The sequence below is a fragment of the Gobio gobio genome, assembly GCF_949357685.1.
Source record: "Gobio gobio genome assembly, chromosome: 15".
In the NCBI taxonomy this organism is placed as follows: Eukaryota; Metazoa; Chordata; class Actinopteri; order Cypriniformes; family Gobionidae; genus Gobio; species Gobio gobio.
In genome coordinates this window covers 26745102-26770728 of record NC_137108.1, presented here as the reverse complement: position 1 = coordinate 26770728, position 25627 = coordinate 26745102, and the positions used below count along the sequence as shown (strand labels likewise).

The window sequence follows — 25627 nt, the reverse complement described above, 5'->3', positions numbered from 1 at the left end:
TCTACAGAATAAATAGGTCACTCTTTATTTTAGTGACCTTGTTACATATACTTACTGTATTAATAACAGTAAATCATGCATACATGCAACTAACCCTAAACCAAATTTGTATTCCTAACCCTAATAGTAGCCTACATGTTGTTAATTAATAGGCTATTACTCAGTACTAAAATGTGTAATTACACTGTAGCACTTCTTAAAATAGTGTAACCAAAAATTATAATAGCCTACTATAATGAAGTAAAAAAAGAGAAAGAAATAGCCTTTATTATCGGGTTATTTATCTACGAGACAGAGAAAAGTAGGAGAGGAGAGGAGAGGAGAGGAGAAGAGGAAGAGTTGATGGAAGAACTCCTGACGTGTGGAATAGTGCTGACACCTAGTGATCACCTTCCAGAACTAACTTATATACCTTATTCACGGCAGCGTCATAAAAGCAAGGCTGTGAGGGAGAGATAGATAGACTTACCTTGTTTTCAATAGCATCCGCTGTAAAAAGCTCTGAGGTCACATATAATTTTCCACAGCTCATATTGAGTTTTTTTTGTCGACTGAAATTTCGCAGAAAGATATTTTTGCAGTGTTTCGTCAGCAGAAGAACAATCCAAGATGGCGCTGCTGTGAATAAGGTCTATCTATGGTCACATGACAGACATTAGACAATTCACTTTTACAAGAAAATAAATAAAGGTGTTCTTGCTTCATTCAATTTGTTTGTGCATCGTGTAATATTATATTGTATGTGTGTGTGTGTGTGTGTGTGTGTGTGTGTGTGTGTGTGTGTGTGTGTGTGTGTGTGTGTGTGTGTGTGTGTGTGTGTGTGTGTGTGTGTGTGTGTGTGTGTGTGTGTGTGTGTGTGTGTGTGTGTGTGTGTGTGTGTGTGTGTGTGTGTGTGTATATATGTATATATATACATATAATACCAAAGTTTTTTATAGTCGACTAGTTGTCATTCACTTGCCCGACATAGGCTACTGTAATTGTTTTTAGTAACTAACAAAATGTTGGTAGACTAAGCATTTTCTCGTCGACTATTAGGGGGCTTTTAAGATAGATTTTCTTTTCTCTGTGCAGGTACATGGTTGTAATATTTTGGTATCGCCTATTCGTATACACTAATGTGAGGGAAGGATTAGTAGCAGTTGGCTGAAACAGGTTCAAACCTGCTCCTGAAACACACCTATACTAAAACTACCAGTCTGTTATCTTGCTCTCTTTGACTGGTATATTGGGTATTTGAATACTGATTTTTTTATTACAGTCCTAAAATTCAACTTGAGTCTGTAAATGTGACACATAACTGACTGATTGCCTGACAACCATGGTTATTAAGGATTGCCTAATCAAAGTGGGCGAGTTATTTGCCTTTGCATTGCAGCATAAATGTCGATTTGTATAAGTCAATGAGAAACTTCAAACAAATCTGCCTATACTCCTGTCAGCACACCTGTTTGATAAAGGCCTTTATGAAAAACATACACGGTAGGACAGGGTAGGTTAAGTTAATTGTGTGTGTGTTTGTGTTTGTGTGTGTGTGTGTGTGCGCATACATTTGTGGTTTGTTGTAATTAATTTTATTATTTTAAAGTCTGACTCTTTCAGACTCTTTTTCTTTTTTCTTTCAAAAGGTTCTTTACCTGAAATGATTTTGTGAGGTGTTACTACACATTCACAGAGGATGACAGCATTAGTAAAACAGAGGCGTGACAGAATCATTTGTGTCAAATAATGTTACAAAGCAATTATCCTATAAGAACATATTTGCATGCATGTTTGCATGGAAGAAAGTAGGTCAACTGCAATAGAGCTTCATTCACGTCTACACAATATCTGATTTGAAGGAACAATAATTTGTTGATTTCTTATATGCACTCCAAATTTTTTTTATGGATTTGCTTAACTAAATTTGCAGCAGACCTGTGCACAGGGACGGATTGACAATCTGTGCGTTCTGGAAAAGTCCAGAACGGCCGTCCAACCGAGGGCCGTCACAAAAAAAAAAGTATAATAACGCAATATTAACAGCCAACAGCAGGGGCACTAATACGATCACTTATATGCTGATATGTGCAAAAAAACCTACTCGTTTTAACCGAATTTGCACGGGTGTCACGGCTCGGTGCATGAATTTACACGGAGAATAGGCCTACACGATATAAAAATAAATAAAACTTGCGCGAAAATTAATGTAATGCGGAACTACTGTTAGAGAGAGACGTGATGTGTGTGTGTGTGTGTGTGTGTGTGTGTGTGTGTGTGAGAGAGAGAGAGAGAGAGGTGCGGGCGCGATGCCGCGATCGAACAGTGGAAACATAAAAACAACATACTTCATTTTGTCATTCAAACTGCAAAGTGTTGCTTATATTTGTGTACACTCGCAATAAAACAAAACATTGTGCTTTTGTCAAACTGTAACCTACAACTGTCATCTAAATCTCTCTCTCTCTCTCTCTCTCTCTCTCTCTCTCTCTCTCTCTCTCACTCACTCACTCACACACTCTCACACTCTCACACACACACACACACACACACACACACACACACACACACACACACACACACACACACACACACACACACACACACACACACACACACACACACACACAGTTTAAAAGCAAATAATATGTATCTAACCCCATATAAACCCATCTGTGGGTGTCATCTTTTGGACATTCATCATCGTATTGCATTGGTTTTCATTTCTTTCATTCACTTTGTTGTATATGAGAGGTTGTTGTGAGCTCACATTTTCTGGTGGAATGAAGACTAAGGGATTGAATTAAACGGGAAAACATCAGGCATGCATTGCTACCACTGTAAACATGCTAACATACAAGGAAGGGGCTAAATAATTGACTACATTTTTGTTTAACCAAAAAATCCTAGTTTGCACTTTCTGTCTGTCTTCCATTAGAGTGCAGTTTTTCCTTGTCTTTCATATTTGTGTTTATTATTGTGGAATTGGCAAAGACCTGGTGGTTGTTTGTGAAAGCTTCACAGACAAAATGAATAGGGCCTAGCCATAGGTTTTGAGATGTCACTTGTTGTGAATACCTTGTCTGATAGTCTGACAGTATTGTGGCATAGTGCATCCTTGCTGTGTCTGTTGCGCACGGCTAGGGGCGAATGGCCGGATGATGGGCCTATTTGGGAGAAAGTCCAGGGCTGTTTTTAGCCCCAGTCCGTCCCTGCCTGTGCAGAAACCCCTAAGGCCAGCTTTGACTCCTCCCCCACCATTTGGCGGTTTGATGTATCCCAATCTTCAAGCAGAAAGAACTGGATGAAATATTCTGAATCTTGTGATGCAGCCTGGAATTAAACCACACTATGAAGGTTAATTTGGCCAGAGGAGGACTATCCCGAGCCTGTTTTCTCCCAAGGTTTTTTCTCCATTCTTTCACCGGATGGAGATTGTGTTCCTTGCCACATGCTGCCTTTGACTTGCTTAGTTGGGGACACTTAATATTCAGAAATACTATTGAAGATATTAATATTACTTATAATATACTTAATATTCAGAAATACTATTGAAGATTGACTATTGAAATACACTGACACTATTGGAAGAGAACTGAACTGAGCTGGGCGATCACATCACTGTTTTCTACAGAGCTGCTTTATCGCTGGTCATATGTTTTCATGATCTTTACAGTTATTGCCCTTTTTGCATCATTGAATCATTATTTTTCTGTTTATCCTTGTAAAGATGTTTTGAAACCATCTGTATTGTATAAAGCACTATAAAGGCCCAAATAAAGGTGACTGTCTTGACTTGACTTAAATAAACTTGATTCAGTCAAGTTCATCCTAGTATTTGAGTAGATATAACATGTTTCCATCATGCAGAACCACTGTTAATGATTCATTCATGTTTTTGATCGTATGGTTAATTGGGACACTTTTCCCCCGTCATCTAAATGGCAAAAAAGTGGCCTTTTTAATCTTTTTTTCACGTAATTATGTGATGTAACCAAGAAGCATAACATGCAATCACTGTATAAATATATTTTCATATAGTGTATTTTATACCCCCAAAATGTGATGTCATGTAAATAAATATTAAAACATAACATGCACTCAATGATTTGAATAAAGTTATTTTGAAAAATAATTAGCGAGAAGTACACATGAGTGATCAAAAGAGAGTTTTATTAGTTTGTTAGAGAGGACAAACATTTTGCATAACACTGTCACAATCCCATTTTCTACTGCGCCATATTACACCATACACAATTGTAGGCTTGCCAACATTATAGAGTACAGTGTGAGACACTGAGAGGTACTTTTGGACCTTGTAGGAGGCAGTGTGTGAAGAATGTGTGAAGGACGTGTGTGTTCACTTATCCTGACACCCTTTGCCTCGCCCTTTGCACTTTTCCTTTCCGTGCTTCTTCGTATAGTAGGCCCTGGCTAGACCAGCAATACACTGACTGAATTCACGGAAGTTCACTTCTCCATCATGGTTCTTATCCAGTTCTCCCATCACCTCCTTAACATTTTCTGGATCCACTTTATCCTGAGACAGACATAGAGGGAGGAATGTCAATCCTGTTATTACTTACATACCACTCATAGCTGTATTGCAAAAAAAACAAAAACAAAAAACGTCTCGGTTACGACTGTAACCTTAGTTCCCTGATAGGGAACGAGACGCTGCGTCACCACTCTGGGAACGCCTCTGTGTGATTGCGTCGTGAAGCACGTATGTCATCAGTCCAATAGAGAGACGGAACGTCATAGGCGGGTGACGTCATAGACCCGGAAGCTATAAAGCACACCGGCAAACACACACCGTTAGCTTCTGAAGAAGGCCTGAAACAAGGCGCTTGCGGGCATGCGAGGAGTATGGCCGGGTGACGCAGCGTCTCGTTCCCTATCAGGGAACTAAGGTTACAGTCGTAACCACCCCGCCGCATCACACACTTTCAGCAGGGAGGCCCCTGCCAAGAGAGCTTTAGAAACAGCCATACTCCTAGTAGAGTGGGACCGAACAGCTCAAGGAGAGGGCTGTCCGGCCACCACATAAGCCAGTGAGATAGCCTCGACTACCCACTTGCTCATTCTCTGCTTTGACACCGGACCCCCACGGGATGGAGGTCCGAGAAAACAAACAACTGATCAGTTTCCCTCCACAGGGCAGCTCTGTGGACATAGGCGTCTAAAGCGCAAACGGGACAAAGCAGATTTAACTTTTCCTGGTCTGACGTCACAAAGGGAGGAGGACAGAAGGCCTGGAGCACAATAGGTCTCACAGGATTAGTGAGGACCTTAGGAATATACCCGGGCCTCGGAGAGAGAAAGGCCTTAGCCATACCCGGGGCAAACTCCAAGCACGAGGGTGCGACAGAGAGGGCTTGCAAGTCCCCAATTCTTTTAAGAGAAGAAATAGCAAGAAGAAAAATAGTTTTGAAAGTGAAAAACTTTCCAGAAACTTCCTCGAGCGGCTCGAAGGGAGCCTCGGAAAGGCCTTGACGGACGATGGATAAGTCCCAGGCCGGCACCCTGGTGCGTGTCACAGGTCTCAGCCTCAAGGTTCCACGGAGGAAACGGTTACTAGCGGGTGTCGCCCTAATGAAACTCCACTCAAAGGAGTGTGGAAGCTGCTATGGCCGCCACGTACACCTTAGTGTGGAGGGGCTAACCCAGCAGAGAATCTCTCCTGCAGGAACTCCAGCACCACGCCGCAGGGCAGTTAACTGGATCCCGCAGGCGATCTCGACACCATAAGGTGAAGAGTCTCCACTTTAGGTAGTAAAGTTTCCTCGTAGAAGGAGCTCTGGAGTGTAGAATGGTCTCAACAACCTCAGTTGAGAGACCGGAACTTATGAGCTTGGCCCCCTCGGAAGCCAAGCCCACAGTTTCCACAACTCCGGGCAGGGGTGAACAAAAACTCCGCCCGCCTGAGAGAGAAGGTCCCTCCTGAACGGAGAGCCGTCGAGAACAGACACCAGATCTGAGAACCATACCCGGCCCGGCCAGAACGGGGCTACTAGCAGGAGACGGGCCCCGTCCCGGCGCACTCTCTCTAGAACTCCCGGAAGTAGAGCGATCGGGGGGAAAGCGTACAGGGGCAGCCTCGGCCACTCCTGTACCATCGCATCCAGTCCAAGAGGAGCTGGAGGCGACAGGGAGAACCACAGACGACAATGAGAGTTCTCGTGAGTGGTGAACAGGTCCACTTGGGCCCTGCCGAACTTCTCCCAAAGGAGCTCCACCACATCGGTGCGGAGTCTCCACTCCCTGGGCCTTGGCCCCTGCCTCGACAGGATGTCTGCTTCCACGTTCAACCGCCCAGGAATGTACATAGCCCTGACTGACAGCAATTTTCCCTGAGCCCAGAGGAGGATAAGGCGCGCCACTTGAATAAGCGACGAGACCTCAAACCCCCCCAGATGGTTGATGTAGGAGACCACCGATGTGCTGACTGTGCTTCTCGCACAAGCACATGATGGCCCCTGAGATGCGGCAGGAAGTGCTTCAGAGCCTGAAACACCGCCAACATTTCCAGGCAATTATATGCCACAAACGCTGGTGCTCCTGCCACAGACCCTGGGCCGAGCGACCACTCATGGTCGCCCCCCCAGCCCGTCAGGGAGGCATCCGTTGTCAGAGAAGTACGCTGACACGGTGCCCCCAGGGACGGGGCCTGGGTCAGGAACCTGGGGTCCTTCCACATAACCAAGGTTTGCCTTGATTACGCGAAAGGGTTTCCCCTCGGGGAAAACTGGTCTTGAGCCACCACTGTAGCGGCCTCATGAACAGCTGCCCCGAAGTAATAACGTTGGATGCGGCTGCCATCAGACCCAACAGTCTCTGAAACTGCTTCACAGTGAGCGGCTGGTCTAGCTTCACCCCTTTCACGGCTGAGAGGATCGACCCCACGCGAGGCTCAACAGACGAGCCTGCAAGCGACCAAATCCCAACTCATGCCGAGATAAGTGATCTTCTGCACAGAAGAAAGAACACTCTTATTGGAGTTGCTACAGTGGAGAGGACCCCAATGAAGCTGGGGGGACGGCATCTGAACTGAATGCCGTACCCCAACTTTACGCATCGCAGGACCCAATGAGATATGTGAAGCAGATTTTCCCACTCAGACACAAAATCTACTAAGGGTCTCTGATGTACAGTGCACCGCGAGTGCAGCGCCCTGAAGCGGCGAACCGGCAGGGAACGACTGACTCTACGGCATAATCTCCCTCCGAAGAGGGTGCGGCCTCCGCGCCCCGGCACTCGGGCGGGGTTGGCGGACTGACCCCGTGAGGGTACCGCGGACGCACGGGTACCGTGTACAGCGGTGAGCACCGTGCGCCCGCGGAGGGTATCACCAGTGTTGCCAAGTCCACGGTTTTCCCGCGGAATTGGGCTACTTCAACAGCTTTGCCGCGGGCTGTTTTTTTTTTTATGTCCGCGGGTTGAAGCGACCCCAATTATGTGATATTCCCTGGGTATCACCCACACTGTCCTGGCCCCGGAGGAGTCAGGACTTCTTTGACGCAGCCTTCCTCGCCACAATGACTGTCCTCAGATCAGCCCTGGGGTTAGAATGCTGCGCCTTTGAGCGCCGCGCACCCGACGACCCTTTCTGCGGGGTTGTACGAGTGGCGACACCCACTTTAGCTCGTACTCGGCGTCTGCTGGCTGCTGAGTACGCTTTGCCCACAAAAGATGATCTGTGGGCAACTTTTCTTTTTTCTTTTTATTTTTATTTTATTTTTTTAGTCGGAGCCTTTATGGCAGATGCAGACTCGGGTGACAGATGGCTCGCTTTCTTTCACAAGCGTCTGCTCAACCCGAGGCAACTGACCATAACCGTGTCTTTCAACCCCGTTATATTGCTATATACTGACGTGTGCGGGGTGAAAATGCGTGCAGACACGGGCCGCTTCCAAGACCTCGACACCTCGGTGTGGAGGCCCGGGAAAAACGGCAGACTCCTATGTGGAGGCTGAACCGAGTGCGCGGGGAGAAAACGCTCGTCGAGTCTGCTTTTTACGGCAGCTCGCTCATGTTCTTTATGTGGCCAGTCATTGTGTAGTCTGGCCACCGCTCTGCTCAGCACATCCAAAAAACTCTTTACTTGCAGGGGACTGAAGTGACGAGTCCTCACCCCCTGCATCGATGCTACAGATATCAACCTCCTCGGAGGAAGATGGCTGCAGCACCGCGGCCGCTCCCCGGGCGGGAGAAACCGCAGAGCGGGCTCCCGATCCCAGAGAGGCGGCGCTGGATCTGGTGGGTGAAGGAAGAGATAGGGCGGGGCCCGTCTCCATCCCCTCCGCCAGATCCTTCTGCGAACCCCACAACAAAAGCCTCTGCTGAGCCTCAGCAGCAGCGGGAACCGTGCCGTGGGGAGCGCAAACCGGGACGCCCTCCTCGAAGAGCGCCCGGCGGGATCGCAGCACGCGAAGAGGCAGCGCCTCACAATGCTCGCAGCCGACACCCTCCAGTGCCGACTGCGCGTGCTGCTCTCCCAAACAAACAACACACATTAAGTGTGTATCCCCGCTCGTGATGTAGCGTGAGCAGGGAGGAACACACTGTCTGTACTGTTGTTCGCTCGTCATAATAAAGATCTCTCTAAATGTGAGTGTGAGTGCAAACTGGAAAAATAACAGTCTGAACTCAGACACAACACAAATGACATGGACAGAGTAACACAGAGCGCTTGTTGAAGGCAACAGAAGCTAACGGCGTGTGTTTGCCAGTGTGCTTTATAGCTTCCGGGTCTATGACGTCACCCGCCTATGACGTTCCGTCTCTCTATTGGACTGATGACATACGTGCTTCACGACGCAATCACGCAGAGGTGTTCCCAGAGCGGTGATGCAGCGCGAGTTCCCTTGAAAGGGAACAATGAACAACGAAGGGCAGCAGTGCCTGAAATACTAAAAAGTATGTTAGAGGAAAGAGGGCAGGAATGAAGAGCAGGAATATTTTTGAGTTTCCTTCATGCGTGTTACGACTTATTTGAGTAAATGCTTCTCATGCCAGGTTGCCATAATGAGCCTTTACTGAACAATTGCGCAACAATAGATTTGTTAGAACATGTTGGAGGTGTTCACTTCCCCCAACCAATGACTATCTTCCTCAAAACGTCATAGTTTTTTCCCTATGCATCTCTCTCATTCTAACCTTAAATTCAGGACTGGTCAGTTGGGCTTTAATAAGCTCTCCGAGTTCAGCATTACTGAGCTGGGACTTCTGATCATCTTTTCCTGCATACTCCTCAAAAACCTCCACTATGGCCACAATGGCTTTCTCCAGCTTAGACATGTCTGTGAGAATGAAATCAAGAGAGATAATTCATGAAGGTCACTCAGAACCTCCAAACATGCACATTTATCCTCCTAAAGTCACCATAAAGAATGGCCAATGCAAAACAAACAAACAAACAACACATTTATATTTGCTGCAAGACATACCAACAAAATGATGGTCTGTAACTCTGTAGGAATGCAACTTAAACCGCACTGTGAAAATACAAAAGGTTTGAATGAAATTAGATTTTGAAGAATGTTTTTGTCCAATGGTCCAATGTTGCTTTGTTTTGGACCCCATTGACACTCATTGAATGGGCAAACATAATTTACATTTTAAAGATATCCTCTTCTGTGGAACACAGAAGAAATAATTTCAAACAGGTTTGGAATGACATGATGATGAGTAAATTATGACATCATTTGAATGATATATCCCTTTAAGTATGAGTTATATATAACAAGAGACATGCATTAATATCCATCAATTTGTGCTGTAAATTCCAGACTGTGTTTCTAAAATCTTCTGTTCTACCCTATTTTTGTAGGTCTATATTTCCTGCTTTTTGCACTTTCTTTTTCTCTTTCTCTCTATTTTCTTGCACTTACCTCAGTGTTGTGGTCCCAGAGAAGTTATGCAGATTTTTTTGTTGGAGTAAATCGTCTGCTGCTTTTATAGCACAGATTTTGTTCTCCACGGCACACACGCACACACACAGCGGGGGGAATGATTCATTATTGGGCTATGGAGGATTCCTAGCACACCCAATCCAGTCTGACGAGTCTCATGCTCCATAAAATAATATGTTGTTATATTATCTGTTACACTTTTTAGATTCAAAGATGATTTTCTGTTGTGTTTGACTAAGATTATGCAATTTGATTATAGTAAATAAACAAAAAAATAATTAAATATGTTTCGGGGATTTCCTGCATGGGGAATCTGAGTCACACTTTAGGACATGAGTGACTCTTTCGATCTCTCTTCTGGGTGTTGCCCATGTACCCTGAATGCCGTATTTCAATGTTTGTTTGTTTTTTCAGATGCGACTGCATGCCCTTCCTTTAAACGTTCTTTTAAAAATGTTTCAGCTTCAACATTTAGGACAAAGCTGAAAGACTCATTATGTAGCTATGACGTTGTTGGCTATGTTTTCGTGGAGGCTTGAATCACAAGCTTCAAACAAAGCTTCATATTTGCAGTAAACAGAGACACGCTTATCCTCTCTAAATCTAGTCTTCAGACATCAAAGAATGCCTGATATTTGCAAAATGGCCCCAGATCATTTTGAAAGGAGACTATACATTAATACTCTTGTCTGCAGCTGTACACAGAAACGCTAACAATAATGAAGCCATCTGCAAACTTAATGCATGCAATGGTGCACAAAACACGCATAAGCTACTAAACAATGCTTGCTCATCTTCATGAACACTCATAACTGCTCGGTAGTGGAGCAACAGGATTGTTCAGTATTTGCAAAAACATAAATGCAAAGACACTGACTCATCATCCAGTGTTGTAATATAGCCTATTTCTTGGAGACTAAGTAAACAGCCAAATAAACAGACACACCCTTAATTCATTTAACCTCACATACCTTATCACATATCTTCCTTTAATGATCATCACAGAATATTTTAATATATTTGCAGAACATAACCAATATGGTAACACTAACAACAATAAATGTCAGTGAATGTAAACCCAACCCAAGTCCTCTAAGCTCTGAGAAACATCTTTAGACTGTGGAGTATTAATAAATAGGGTGTGTGCTTTTAAGTGTGCTCTATTTAATCTTTTGTTCAATGCAGGTTCTTCTACATTGTAAGGTAAGCAGCCTCCGGTGTTTTTGATGTATTGCCCAAACACACATGCACACACAAATACACGGACACACACCCAAACAAATATGCACACAAAAAAGGAGCATTGTAGGAGCCATTATAAGTGTATAGGTGCCATAGCCATGACGATCCGACATGAGAGAGCATTACCTCTACAGAATAAATAGGTCACTCTTTATTTTAGTGACCTTGTTACATATACTTACTGTATTAATAACAGTAAATCATGCATACATGCAACTAACCCTAAACCAAATTTTTATTCCTAACCCTAATAAGTAGCCTACACGTTGTTAATTAATAGGCTATTACTCAGTACTAAAATGTGTAATTACACTGTAGCACTTCTTAAAATAGTGTAACCAAAAATTATAATAGCCTACTATAATAAAGTAAAAAAGAAAGAAAGAAAGAAAAAGAAATAGCCTTAATAATCGGGTTATTTATCTACGAGACAGAGAAAAGTAGGAGAGGAGAGGAGAAGAGGAAGAGTTGATGGAAGAACTCCTGACGTGTGGAATAGTGCTGACACCTAGTGATCACCTTCCAGAACTAACTTATATACCTTATTCACGGCAGCGTCATAAAAGCAAGGCTGTGAGGGAGAGATAGATAGACTTACCGTGTTTTCAATAGCATCCGCTGTAAAAAGCTCTGAGGTCACATATAATTTTCCACAGCTCATATTGAGTTTTTTTTGTCGACTGAAATTTCGCAGAAAGATATTTTTGCAGTGTTTCGTCAGCAGAAGAACAATCCAAGATGGCGCTGCTGTGAATAAGGTCTCTCTATGATCACATGACAGACATTAGACAATTCACTTTTACAAGAAAATAAATAAAGGTGTTCTTGCTTCATTCAATTTGTTTGTGCATCGTGTAATATTATATCGTGTGTGTGCGTGTGTGTGTGTGTGTATATATATATATATATATGTATATATATATATATATATATATATATATATATATATATATATATATATATATATATATATATATATATATATATATATATATATATATATATATATATATATATATATATATACAGGGAGTGCAGAATTATTAGGCACGTTGATTTTCTGATCATATTTTTTTTCCAGACACATTTGACCAATTCCAAACCACAGTAATCCTAATAACTACTATTAATTTAGTATTTAATAATGTATAAGTGATATATAATTGTTCATGAAGGCTGGAAATGAAAATCACCTTATATTCAGGTGTGCAGAATTATTAGGCATGTTTTCTTTTACAGATAAATTGAGCCAAAAAAGAGATTTAACTCAGACTGAAAAGTCAAAAATTATTAAATGCCCATGAGAAGGATGCAATACTAATGCAATACTAGACATTGCAGTTAAGGCATGACCATTGGACAGTGAAATGCTCGTTTGGTCAGCAGGATCTGACAAAAACAGGTGGTGAAGAAAAGACACCTGTTAACTGCAAAAGAATTAAGAATTAAGTTGAAGAATTAAGGGGGAAACCATCAGGAACCCTTTAGTCTCCAGCGCCACCATTTTCCAGAGCTGCAACCTACCTGGAGTCTCCAGAAGTGCAAGGTGTCAGGATCTCAGAGACTTCAGTTAGGTAAAGAATCCTAAAAAATGACCCCCACTAAATAAGAATCATAAGCTGAAGTGTTTTAAAATACATGAAGCCTGCTTTTTTATAGGCTTTATAGGTTTTATAGGTTGAGAGTGACTCTCGAAGGACCAGCACCACATCCTAGTACCACTGTTTGAAGAATTCATCTTCCAGAATCTGGCAGTACGTTTTGGGAGTTCATTTTAGTCCATCCTGAAGTCCGTTTTGCAGAGATGGACTAAAATGAACTCTCAAAACGTACTGCCAGATTCTGGAAGATGAATTCTTCAAACAGTGGTACTAGAGGATGTGGTGCTGGTCCTTCAAGAGTCATTCTCAACCTATCTGTCCATAAAGCCTATAAAAAAACCTTCTTCATGTATTTTAAAACACTTCAGCTTATGATTCTTATTTAGTGGGGGTCATTTTTTAGGATTCTTTACCAAACTGAAGTCTCTGAGATCCTGACACCTTGCACTTCTGGAGACTCCAGGTAGGTTGCAGCTCTGGAAAATGGTGGCGCTGGAGACTAAAGGGTTCCTGATGGTTTCCCCCTTAATTCTTCACCTTAATTCTTAATTATTTTGCAGTTAACAGGTGTCTTTTCTTCACCACCTGTTTTTCCTTCACCATCTGTTTTCAAAAAAGAGTTAAATCTCTTTTTTGGCTCAATTTATCTGTAAAAGAAAACATGCCTAATAATTCTGCACACCTGAATATAAGGTGATTTTCATTTCCAGCCTTCATGAACAATTATATATCACTTATACATTATTAAATACTAAATCAGTAGTGATTAGGATTACTGTGGTTTGGAATTGGTCAAATGTGCCTGGAAAAAAAATATGATCAGAAAATCAACGTGCCTAATAATTCTGCACTCCCTGTATATATATATATATATATATATATATATATATATACATACATACATACATACATACATACATACATATATATATACATATGTATATATATACATATATATATATATATATATATATATATATATATATATATATATATATATATATATATATATATATATATATATATATATATATATATATATATATATATATAATAATTATTGTATCGATATACTCATTATAGTTATCCTGAAGATCTAAGGTAGGTATTTATGTATTTTAAGTCCAGACAAATCATACACAGGAGACAAAAAAAAAAAAACACGTTAACACTTGCTCCCATGACCTCATGTGGCTGACACACCCTTAAGAGTCATTCTGGTTACATGGCAACGCCACTGTTTACACAGATTTCAAACACGCCCACAGATTGTCGGTGGTGTGGTTCCTCAGGGGGGAGGGGTTGCTCATTTTAAAGCCACCCAGCAGATCCGAAAAGTATGATTTTTTTTCAATGTAAAATGAGTTATGGTACGTGCATGTACAATAAACACCAGCTTACAAGCACTCTGCATGATGTCCAGTGAGGTAAAAAAAAAAAATCATGAGTAGCCTATAATGTTCCACATATCACACAGTAATGATAGATTTCAAAGTTAAATATGTGTTTACTTAAAGCTGCAGTCCGTTAACGGTTAATAAACAGAACTGCATGGGTCTCGAGGAAGAACATTGCAGCCGGAGCTACTTCTCTCTGTTTATGTCTATGGCGAGTCACGCAGGGACTGTGCTCCTCCGCAGCGGTTCCTACCAGTCCGGTCTGAAATTGTCCCAATATAAACACTTATTATAAGTGTACCATAATGATTCAGGGTAAGACAAAAACACGGTTTGGAAAATGAATTCATGTTGTACATTCTCATTATATATTTTTTGTAAATCTTGAACACACAAAAAGTTACGGACAACAGCTTTAATGTCTAATGTGTAAACGCTGGATTTAGGTAGGCCTAAAGCAAAAAGTGAGGGCTGGCTGATTATTTTAGAGGAGGGATTTCTATTCAAAATAGAACGCATTCAAACAACATATTTTATTTTACATATTCTTGGTCATATTTAGTTATAAAAGCTAATTTCAGGACAATAAAATGTGTTTATTTAAATATATATATATATATTTGCATATTTTATACATTTTATATACTGGGCAATCATGTCAAAGATTTTACTTTTCAGTTTCACCAGTAGGCCTAAGACTGATGTATTATACTGTAGGCGTAAGTGGATTGGAATATGTGATGTCACTCATTGGTACTATGTTAGACAGTGAGAATCTCATTATTTATGGGAATATTAAAGCATGGAGATAATAAAGACAGCATCTGTGAACTGGCTTTTGAACATTTATGAAGGGTTCTGGATATCAGCAATGACTCTACCTGAATTTTTTATGAAAATGATGTTTCCTCCGGTCTGGTTGCTCTTGATGATTTGCATTTCTTTGTTGTTATTGTTGCTTTTGTCATGCCATTTGTGTGTCTATTAGAGCATATGAATGACAAAAATGGAACCCATTTTGTTGAATGATTCGTAATAATATAAATGTCAATTAAAGCAAAAGTTCTCAGAGGCTTAGTTCTAGAAAATATTCCATGTTAAGATAATATTTGATACTCTTGAACTCAATCTGATGTCTTTAAGTTCCAATGTGTCTGCACCCTTAAGTCAATCATAAAGGACATTTGCATTCTCTCTTGAAAATGCTCATCAGAATAACATCTGACATGATATCTTAATAATTTTGCAAAGAATTTTGGAGTCCAGCGCTGAACAGTGCGGAGGCAAAGGAGGCCAAAAAAAAAAAAAACAATCTGGAAAATCTTTGTGTTTATTTTCGTGGTGGAACTTACAGGACTTTTGACAAAATGTCACAAATGACAAAACATCATCTTTTGCAAAACATGCATACAGTGTAACAAACTGTAGAAGCAACTTCTAACTTCTAATTTGAAAGTGGAAAAACATATGAACAAAATGACAAAACAGAAAAACAGACATTATTTTCTCCCATGTTTGGCAATTTAATTATTTTTGACAGCTGCTCCTAGTTTCTTCATTTGTATCTGGTAGATCTGTTCGCAGGCAATGGACAAGCCCACCACAAGAGACACAAACTCTTCAAAATTCACCTCTCCATCTCCATTAGAGTCCAGATCCTTCATAATCCTGTCTATGGCAGCAGGGTCCTTTTGAGTCTAGGAGAAACAAAAGATACATGTTTGCAATATAACTGGAAGTAGGTTTCCACAGATGATGGGAAAAGAGTGAAATATGAAGAAGATCTGAAAGACATGGTATAGATTTCAGGGGCCCTTTGCTCTGGTCCGTCCTTGCTGCAACCGGTGTGTGACTTCACCGGGCCCTGAGCTTGGTACGGCCCTGCCCTTGCTATACCATTAGGCCCAAACCAATGTTTAAAGTTGTCCCGCCTTGGGTGTATGACAGATGGAATTTTGTACCTTCAGAAAGCTAGCCAGCTCATTCTCCATCAGTTTTTTTAGCTCTGTGCGACTCAGGGATGCAGTGCTACCCTGTTTGTCGGCATAACGGTGAAACACCGTTATCAGAGTCTCCATTGCTCTCTCCAGATCAGACGGCATTGTGAGTGTCTGCAGTGAGAGATAATGTATTAGTTTTTGTGTCTCATCCCTTAATCAAGTGGAATATAATGCAAACAACCATTGTTCTTCTATCATTGGGCAGATTGGGAAACAGAGGTGGAATTTTCCATTTGGAAATAAGCCAAAGTGTGAGTAATGCCCACCAAGAAGTCATGCCAAATAGATGCAGTAAAAAAAAACCAAGGCATTTATTATTAGTATGTCTATATCCTAATGCTAAATTATTTCAGAACTAATACGTTTATTAATCTTCATTTTGAATCTACCTATAAAAACTTTAAATTACGTAACACTAACGGCCATTAAATCCGTGCATCCACGCATTTAGCACACCGTTTAAAAAACGGTATTCGTATTTCAAAGTTATTTCCTATTACTTAACAAGTAGAGAAACCTTACAATAGCCTATACAAACTTTTTAAGTGCTCTCAGTCGGTAACTAACTTGAAACAAAGTTGTACTATGCCTTTATTTAAATGTCAACGTGTTCCTGAAAAGTAAAAGTTTGCGTACTTACGTTGATAAAAGGCAGAGCGTCACCTGAAGAATAAAGAATGTACTGAATGTCCTGTGCAAGAGTTGGTCAAGATGCAGAGCAGGAATTTATACCGGGCTCCGCCCGAATGACTGTGAGGTTGGGTGAGTCAGTGGGAAGGAACTGCCTAAATGTTAACTGTTTAGGGCTTAACGCCACAGAAAATGCGAATGAATGTATGCATGTGTATGTAAATTAATTTAACAGATTTACGAACGAGGAAGTCCACTCTAATCAACTCTGCTGGAACAAAACACACCTTAAATCAGTCCCTTGCGAAGAAGTGTGTTTGTAGTGTACTTCAAATCTTAGCCTATTTTAAAATGTAGGCTAGGCTACTTGCAGATCATATAATATTAATAAAATAAAATAAAATGCCACTTAAATGTAGCCTACTTAAAAAAAAAAAAAAAAATATATATATATATATATATATATATATATATATATATATATATATATATATATATATATATATATATATATATATATATATATATATATATATATATATATATATATATATATATATATAGCCTATACACACACACACACACCCGGCCCCCCCAAAAAAATTCCTGTTTGGATTTAAATTGGCAAATGCTTAAGAGTCTAATATTGGATCATTATCATGTTATATGTTTGGCAACAGTTTTTCCAACCCTTATTATTGGATTGTGTAGCTTTTCATTTCTTAAACAATCATGTAGGAAGACATATTCCAGGATGACAATGTCAGGATTCATCAGGCTCAGACTGTGAAAGAATGGTTGGGTGAAATAATTCATTGAAAGTCTTTGGTATGTGCTGGAGACTTTACAGAGTGCTGGACTTGCATTGTCAATACAAGATCTGGACCAAAAATGTATGCATCTCTTGATGAAATAACATCACAGCATTTATTTTCATCAAGAGGTGCATACATTTTTGGTCAAGATCATGTACTGACAATGCAATAATGATCCAATCATTGACTCTTAAGCATTTGCCAATTTAAATCCAAACATCAACCATGTTTGGCCGGGCAGAGTATATATAATTTTTATTAATTTTTTTACTAATATATTTTTAACATTATAGTGCATTTCTATTGAATATTTTTTTTCACAAGGAGCAACCCTTTCATTCCTTTCCACCATTTCCTAAGGGAGTGACTCAAAGCTTTCACAATGCTTCTCGTCTGACTACAACATGTCTGACTCTCCACTTTGAACAGATGTTAGAAAAGGATACTTGCCAGGGCATTATTTTTAAGGGAAGGGCCGCTGTTTTTGGCAAAGATATGGCCTGTTCCTATTTGCACAGTAGGCATTAAGGGATGTCTACCCAGCACACAGGAAGGGCCTTTAAAGGGATAGTTCACCCAAAAATGAAATTAGCTCATCATTAGCTCTCCCTTAAGTTGTTCCAAACCTGTATGAATTTCTTTCTTCGGCTGAACACAAAAGAAGATATTTTGAAGAATGTCAGTAACCAAACAGTTGATGAGACCCTTTGACTTCCATAGTACTTTTCTTTTTAATACTATGGAAGTCAATGGGGTCCATCAACTGTTTTGGTGACTATCCCTTTAGTTCATGTAAGAAAAGATAAAAATACCTCAAGTGACCAACAACACTTGGTATGTTTGGTAACAGCATGACTGTGGACATGCCATACAGGAGAACGTCAATATGTTCAGCCCGAATGTATGAATTTACAGACCTAATAATTCAATATTTCCCCAAAGGGAAATTTATTCAGACACTGTTATACATTTTATCACTATAGAAACTAAATTGATTCTTTATTAGAAGGCCATGGGAAAGAAAAAAGGGGAAGAGAGAAAACGGTCATGGGTGGATGACACATTGTGTTTTGAGCGAGCGTGATTGTGTTGTCATGGTATTTGTGTTGAATTCCTTGCACAGCTCTGGAGGTTTTTTGCCACTACAATTCTCTTACATTTCTTTCAAGCTAGGACAAGTTTTTTTTAAGTGGCCTAACTGGTAGTTTGGTCCACAAAGGGCTAAAACAGATATGCATCTATGCATTAATACTAAAGAAGCACCAGAGGGGGGAAAAAAACATTAACTTTCACAACTACACCATTGGTCCATCCAGAAAAGACAAATCTATATGTAAAATAACTAAACTAGTTACTGTACAAATGGACTTCCATCAGTTTTGTCCTCCTGAAAATGCAGTGCTTATGTTCATATAACCAGGAAGAACTATTTCAGCAGAGCACAGTAGTTTCACAACTATCTGGTTTAATTTTGAAATGCATGAAAACATATTTGGGTGTACTTCAACTATGGGAGAGGCACATACTTTTAATTACATGATCATTTGAAGCTTGTGGTTTGAGCTTTACGGACTGAGTAGTTGAAATAAGTAGAAAGGAGTTTTTTGTGCAGGGTTAGTAGCAGGACTGAGTCAGCTGAGTGTCCCAGGATGAAATGTGAGGCCTTAGGCAGGACACTAGCACAGTTTAGCATACACAAAGGGTGGAGAACACTGAACACACTTCATCCGGAGTCTAACAATTTACACTGCAATAATATTCCTAAATCAACTGCAGTGAAAATTATTTTCATATTGTCTGTTACAGAGAACTCACATTAAAGTCACAATGACTACGTTTACATGGACAGCGGTAATCTAATTATTGGCCTTATTCTGAATAAGACAATATTTTGATGGTGTTTACATGAGTTGCATTTAGAATATTTTTTTCATGTTCCAGTTTTACATGTTATAGAACATAGATCGATTAATGGCACATATATTACGCCCCCATGCCACGCTGTCCGACGTTCCCTCCAGAATTTCACATATCAACATACAGTTCGTTATATTATGGTACCATATACAGTTTTTGGGGGTTTCATTTTTCAATTTACAAAAGCTTCAAGTGAGGTTAATCATTTGTCATGCAATATGTGCAAATATACTACAGCAGATACAAAATCTCCAGCAACAGGCCACTGCTGTACTTACATTCGGCAACATTTCATTCATGCATGGCGACAAACTCTGAGGTACTGGGTGAGAGTACGAAGTAAGGACTGGTTAGAGAGAGTTGCTTGAAGCCATGCTCTCTTCTTTGCCATCAAACGGTTGACCACTGCCATGTGTGTATGTAATGTATCCTGTCGCAAAACGCGGCGAAAACTCTCACATGGCGTTATGATCAAGGTGTGTGCATGTCTAATGCACTTTGATAATGCAAATAAAATAGGAATACTCCACGTCTTAATTCGATTTGTGTTTACTTCGAGTATGAGCAATTGCTGTTTACATGGTAGTTTCTTAATCAGAGTATTGTCTTAATCGGGTTAATATTGTTGTCAATGTAAACGTACTGAATGAAACTTTTCGTCCATATTGTGATGAACAGTGAAATTGGACTTGACTGCCTGGAGCTTGACATCAAATTTAAGAAAACAGCAGGGTTTAAGTGGACTAGATCAGAGGTCTTCAACCCTGCTCCTGGGGAGCCACTGTCCTGCAGAGTTTAGCTCCTACCCTAATCAAAGACAGGTGAAGCTAATCTGAAGCAGGTGGGAAATAAACTTTGCAGGACAGTGGCTCCCCAGGAGCAGGGTTGAAGACCTCTGGACTAGATGATTTGAGAAGTCTGCCGTTTCACCGGAAGATCGAGTTATGACTTTCTGATTTAAAAAAAATACAAAGTACATATGCATAAATTATTTGATAAGATCAATAAGATGCATTTAGAAAGAGTGAATTTCCATTTTGTGCTGACTTTAACAGGAAAAGAAGAGTAGCTCTCTGAAGGGGCCATGATTCTTTTATCAACTTTTAATAACAAAAAAAATGTTTGTAAACAGAACCAAAAATCACACATCCATGACTGGTATGACAAAATGTGTTTAGTAATCTTTCAGTGGAATGGATATAAAAAAAAAAAGGTCTGCTGTTGGCAAACACATCATTTTGTAGCATACAGCAGTGTGGTGGCTGAATGGGTGACTGATGTCATGTCATAAGTGCTTCAGTTCTTCCTTTTGCCCTTGCTGGTGAGTTTGGCAGGAGCTGGAGCAGGTGCTGCCTGGTAAAGAGCTGCTGACACTTTGTTGATGTAGTACAGTGCAAAGACAGAGAAGATCAGACTATATGGGAGGGAACAGAGAAAGAAAGAATAAATTAACACTGTTGAATGAGGTATATCTGGCCAATTCGACAGGTAACCTACAAAAGTAAAGAGAGTTCTGGCAACAATCATTTTTTTGTGCGTTTTTAAGTTAAGTTTTTCTCTGTGGTAATCAATTACCACAACAAGAAGAGCACACAATAGACAAAGATTTAAAGATTTCTTACAAAAATACTTTATTTAGAGGCCAAAAAACAAAATGTTTTAGATGATTCACAACATCAGTGCCATAATGGACAATAGCACACCTGATTCTTTCTTTCGGCTTGTAAAAGTATTCAGAACCCTTCATTTTTTCACATTTTGTTATGTCGCGGCCTTATGTTAACATACTTAAATTGACTCTCTTTCACACTAATCTACACTACACTCCAATGACAAAGCAATAAAAAAAAAACAGATTTGTGATAACTTTAACCTAAACTGCAAATGTATTAAAAGAAAAGAAAATTGAAAAAAATACATTGCATAAGTATTACATATATTGCATACCCTTTTCTGGGACACTTGAAATTTAGCATTCCAATTTCGCTTGTAGATGTTACTACACTTGGAGTTGAGTTAACCTGTAGCAAATTCAATTAAATGGGTATGATTTGGAAAGGCACATACCGTTATATAAAATGTCTAACAGCTGAAAATGCATATCAGAGCAAAAACCAAGCTTTGAGGTCAAAAGAACTGCCTGTTGAGCTCAGAGACAGGATCGTGTCAAGACACATATTTGGGGAAGGCCACAAAAACAATTCTGCTATATGGAAGGTTCACAGAAGCATGTAGCCTCCATAATCCTTAATGGAGCAAGTTTGGAACAACTAGGACTCTTCCTAGAGTTGGCGTCTTGGCCAAACTGAGCAATCAATGGTGAAGGGCCATGGTTAGAATGGTGACCAAGAAGCTGATGGTCACCATGTTGAGCGCCATGATCATATATGGAAGACGGGAGAAACTTAGAAGGACAAACATCATTGCAACACTTCACTAATCTCTGCTTTATGGCAGAGTGGCCAGACTTGATTCTCTCCTCAGTGAAGACAAATGAAAACACTCTTGGAATTTGCAAAAAGCACCTAAGGACTCTCTCAGATTGTAAGAAACAAGACTCTCTGGTCTGATGAACCTCAGTTCCAAGTGTCATGTCTGTATGAAACCAGGCACTGCTCATCATCTGCACTATACCATCCCAACCATAAAGTGTGGTGGTAGCAGCGTTATGCTGTGGGGGTGTTTTTCAGGGTAGAGGAAAGCTCAACGCAGCAAAATATAGAGTTAGCCTTAATGAAATCCTAGTCCAGAGCATTCTGAACCTCGGACTGGGCAGAAGGTTCACCTTCCAAAAGGACAATGACTCTAAGCACACAGCAAGTGACAACAACTTTGTGAATGTCCTTGAGTGGCCCAGCCAGAGAATGAGCTTGAACCCAATCAAACATCTCTGGAGAAACCTGAAAATGTCTGTCCACCGACAGTCACCATCCAACCTGACAGAACTTGAGAGGATCTGAGGAGAATAATGTCAGAAAAATCACCAAATGCAGATGTGCGAAGTTTGTCACATTATACCCAAAAGGACTTGAGGCTTAAGGCTCCAGGGGGTTAATAAAGGCCTTCTCAAGCGAAGAGATGCGTTTTTGTAAGAAAAATATCCATATTTATAACTTTATAAAATATTTTCACTGGCTTCAGGTAACGGTAGAAGAGTGAACTCTGACCTGACGTTTGAATACTTATGCAATGTACGCATTTCAGTTTTTCCTTTCTAATAATAATTTGCAAAGTTGTTACAGATCTGTTTTTTTGCTTTGTGATTATGGTGTATGGAGTGTAGATTGATGTGGAAAAAAGTCATTTAAAGTAGTTTAACATAAGGCAGCAACATAATGTGAAAAAACCCCTAAAGTAAATATAAAGTTGATATAAAAAAAAAAAATGCATATACCCCAATAGCATAAAAAAAACGTGTGTACACTAACACTAAATTACTTATGCAGAAATTATACAAAGAAAAACCATATATATCTAAAATAAATTATTCAATTAATTTCTAATTTTATAATTATACAAAATAGTAATACAAGAAAGTTTCTCATAATCAAGAATATACTGCAACATTATTAAAAAAAAAAAATCAAACATCATAAAATGATTATCATATTTATTAGGAATAAACCCAACAAAAGAGAAAAAGAAATCTGAAGGAGAAAATCAAAAACTTCAATTGATTACTTTAAACATGAGTAACTCACCACGTTGTCACGCACACACGATGCACCAAACCAGATGCAAACAGAGAGAGGAACAGGCACACGAGAACTAAGAGAAATTAAAGATTTTTCAGGTAAGTACATATATTAACTCTTAATTAAAATCAATTCGATTTCATTTGTCTATCAAAATGTGTATTTATAGTACATTATTAAAATGGCATTATTAAAATCTTCAGGTTTAATATACACTGCCACAAGTTTGTGATTTTGATTTTTTTTCCATGATATTAGAAGGCTCTTATGCTCACCAAGGCTGCATTTATTTGATCATAAAAACAGCAATACAGTGAAACATTATTACAGTTTAAAATGTGTGTTATTCGTTTTGTTATTCTAATACATTTAAAGATGTAATTTATTATTGTGATGGCAAAGCTGAATTTTCAGCATCATTACTCCAGTCTTCAGAGTCATATGATCTTTCAGAAATCAATCTAATATGCTGATTTGCAGCTCAAGAAACATTTCTTATTATTATCAATGTTGAAAACACATGATTTTTCAGTTTTTCTTTAAAAAAGTAAGAAAGTCAAAGAAAGTTCAAAAGAACAGTGTTTATTTTAAATAGATTTTTGTTACAGTCTTTACGGTCTCTTTTGAACAATTTAACACATCCTTGCTAACAAAAGTAACTTTTAAAAAAAAAAAAAAAGCTTTTTAACTTTAAATGGTAGTGTAGTGTATCTTCATTCATTTGAACTTTCTGCAAGTTAGGAGGAGGATACACCAGACAATAGCAGTATTAACATAAGGTTTAGTCATTCACTTACTCTCTGGGAAGATTTTGGCTTGGAAGCCTTTACCGAAGACAAGGTTCTCCAGGTTATTGAAAGCCTGTAATTGTGGGTTAAGAACTAACACAGAAAAAAGATAAGCAAACTGAGAGAAAACGTAATATTAAGGTTAGACAAACTACGACTTTATGCATGACAAAGCAGCAGAAGGATACTGTAAGAGAGCAGACAAACAGCACAGACCCCAGGAAGCCTCCCAGGATGGTCAGCAACTCTGAAGAGCCCAGCTGCCGACTGAACATCTGCATTCCTGCAAACACCAGCACTGACAGCAGACTGGACAACACCAGGGATGTACTTGTGTTCACCGCTAAAACAACAGAAAGAGAGAGAGAGCTTAATCACAACCACAGCTAAATGTGTAGCAGCTCGCCACAAACAGAGTCAGCCAGCAGACAATACTAAAGCTAGACATATTCTTAAATCTAACATGTCTGAATGTACACATTTTTGTTTTTACGTTGTCAAACATTTTCTTGTTTATAAAAAATGTATTCATGTTTTTATTTATTTATTCATATTTTGTTTCTGTACTAATCATTATTTTCTTCATTCTTCATGTAGAGAGTGTGTGAATCCACCAGTCTAAAAATCAAAGAATACCAGTAATAGTACCGTACTAATACTATTGCGTTTTTTATTTATTAATCATTATCATAGCAATTTCAATAAATCTTTGTAAAACGTTAAAAGAAAGCTGTTAAATTCACGCAGGTAAAAATCTAATCCTTCTCTGAAATGCATTTTAATTGAATATATTAAGAAAGAAATATGAAAAGGTACTGTTCTTGACAGATTATTTGGTTCCGCGAAGGGCTAGTGTTCTTTACGGAACAATTAAATTGGGAACGAGGGAAGACACTGATCAATAAACATTTTACCATCTATTGTACAGACAAGAAATTTTAAATCACGTAGACGAATACAAAAAAAACATAGGCGTAAAGGGAAAAAAGTAAACATGACTCTATTAAATGTGCAAGAATTTGGACACGTCAGTGTACGCTCTTTAAAACGTTCCGTGTAGAAACAATCAGCGCAGATACAATTTTCATATACTGATTTGCTTTTAAAAACAGTAAGCGCACGCTAATAGGTTTATATTCTTCTTCTTTCGCCTTTTCTAAGAATACTAGGCGGACGGCAATTGAAAACGTATGAAATGTTTCAGCAATAGTTAGCGGTGAGCTAAACACAATTCAGACTGTAACGTTAACGTTACGTTGTTTCGTTTGCTTTTTTTCGAAACAAACAGTTAAAATCATTGTTAAATGTTCACAAAGCTATTTAAATGAGGAGCTGCAGTAGGCTCCTATTTTACGAATAAACTTTTAACGCGCCCACACTTGTACTATCTGTCCTTTTTATGACCACCACTCGTGCAAAATAGCAGATAGAACAGTGCACATTTCACCGTTTAAAATAGTTAATGTAAAAGCTAAGCTCACCCATATTGGACCGCACAATAAGGTAAAGAGACGGGTTTAACTCCTCTCTGTTCAGTCTCAGGGCCAGCAGAGCAGAGATGACGCGCTGCTAACGTGTAAAAACTGTGCCAAGTGCAAATAATTCCCCTACACAAACCCTACAACTCCATCTAGTGGACAGAGGCGTGC

General features: G+C 39.6%; 4 protein-coding genes across 5 annotated transcripts in view; all 4 read right to left on the bottom strand.

Annotated features, from left to right (window-relative positions):
- slc50a1 (solute carrier family 50 member 1) overlaps positions 1 to 25627 on the bottom strand; it is a 214583-nt gene that overhangs the window by 126668 nt on the left and 62288 nt on the right. The window lies entirely within an intron of this gene.
- Positions 4134 to 10356, bottom strand: s100w (S100 calcium binding protein W). 2 transcript variants are annotated; one of them, XM_079837253.1, is made up of 4 exons: positions 9873 to 10356; positions 9429 to 9476; positions 9139 to 9281; positions 4134 to 4519 (listed from the first exon to the last, which is right to left on the bottom strand). In XM_079837253.1, exons 3-4 carry the CDS (start codon positions 9277 to 9279, stop codon positions 4340 to 4342), a joined length of 321 nt encoding a protein of 106 aa, XP_079693379.1. In that variant the 5' UTR covers positions 9280 to 9281; positions 9429 to 9476; positions 9873 to 10356; the 3' UTR covers positions 4134 to 4339. The 2 variants fall into 2 exon arrangements, with proteins under 2 accessions (XP_079693379.1, XP_079693378.1); XM_079837252.1 differs by lacking the exon at positions 9873 to 10356 and having other exon boundaries at positions 9429 to 9858.
- s100a10b (S100 calcium binding protein A10b) lies at positions 15448 to 16897 on the bottom strand. The gene is made up of 3 exons (XM_079836628.1): positions 16774 to 16897; positions 16095 to 16244; positions 15448 to 15830 (listed from the first exon to the last, which is right to left on the bottom strand). The coding sequence occupies exons 2-3, from the start codon at positions 16233 to 16235 to the stop codon at positions 15657 to 15659; spliced, it is 315 nt and encodes a 104-aa protein (XP_079692754.1). The 5' UTR covers positions 16236 to 16244; positions 16774 to 16897; the 3' UTR covers positions 15448 to 15656.
- On the bottom strand, positions 20579 to 25601 carry krtcap2 (keratinocyte associated protein 2). The gene is made up of 5 exons (XM_079836804.1): positions 25460 to 25601; positions 24167 to 24321; positions 23988 to 24051; positions 23197 to 23263; positions 20579 to 20909 (listed from the first exon to the last, which is right to left on the bottom strand). The coding sequence occupies exons 1-5, from the start codon at positions 25461 to 25463 to the stop codon at positions 20792 to 20794; spliced, it is 408 nt and encodes a 135-aa protein (XP_079692930.1). The 5' UTR covers positions 25464 to 25601; the 3' UTR covers positions 20579 to 20791.

What these genes read in the sequence shown, in the direction of transcription:
- s100w (XM_079837252.1), bottom strand. Translation starts at nt 9,564, where the DNA reads ATGGGGTCCAAAACAAAGCAACATTGGACCATTGGACAAAAACATTCT. An exon ending in TACAGACCATCATTTTGTTG is followed by an intron (nt 9,282 to 9,428) that starts GTATGTCTTGCA and finishes TCATTCTCACAG; the next exon opens with ACATGTCTAAGCTGGAGAAA. An exon ending in TGACCAGTCCTGAATTTAAG is followed by an intron (nt 4,520 to 9,138) that starts GTTAGAATGAGA and finishes TGTCTGTCTCAG; the next exon opens with GATAAAGTGGATCCAGAAAA.
- s100a10b (XM_079836628.1), bottom strand. Translation starts at nt 16,235, where the DNA reads ATGCCGTCTGATCTGGAGAGAGCAATGGAGACTCTGATAACGGTGTTT. An exon ending in AGCTGGCTAGCTTTCTGAAG is followed by an intron (nt 15,831 to 16,094) that starts GTACAAAATTCC and finishes TGTTTCTCCTAG; the next exon opens with ACTCAAAAGGACCCTGCTGC.
- krtcap2 (XM_079836804.1), bottom strand. An exon ending in TGTTTGTCTGCTCTCTTACA is followed by an intron (nt 24,052 to 24,166) that starts GTATCCTTCTGC and finishes CCACAATTACAG; the next exon opens with GCTTTCAATAACCTGGAGAA. An exon ending in AGCCAAAATCTTCCCAGAGA is followed by an intron (nt 23,264 to 23,987) that starts GTAAGTGAATGA and finishes AATTTCTCTTAG; the next exon opens with TTCTCGTGTGCCTGTTCCTC.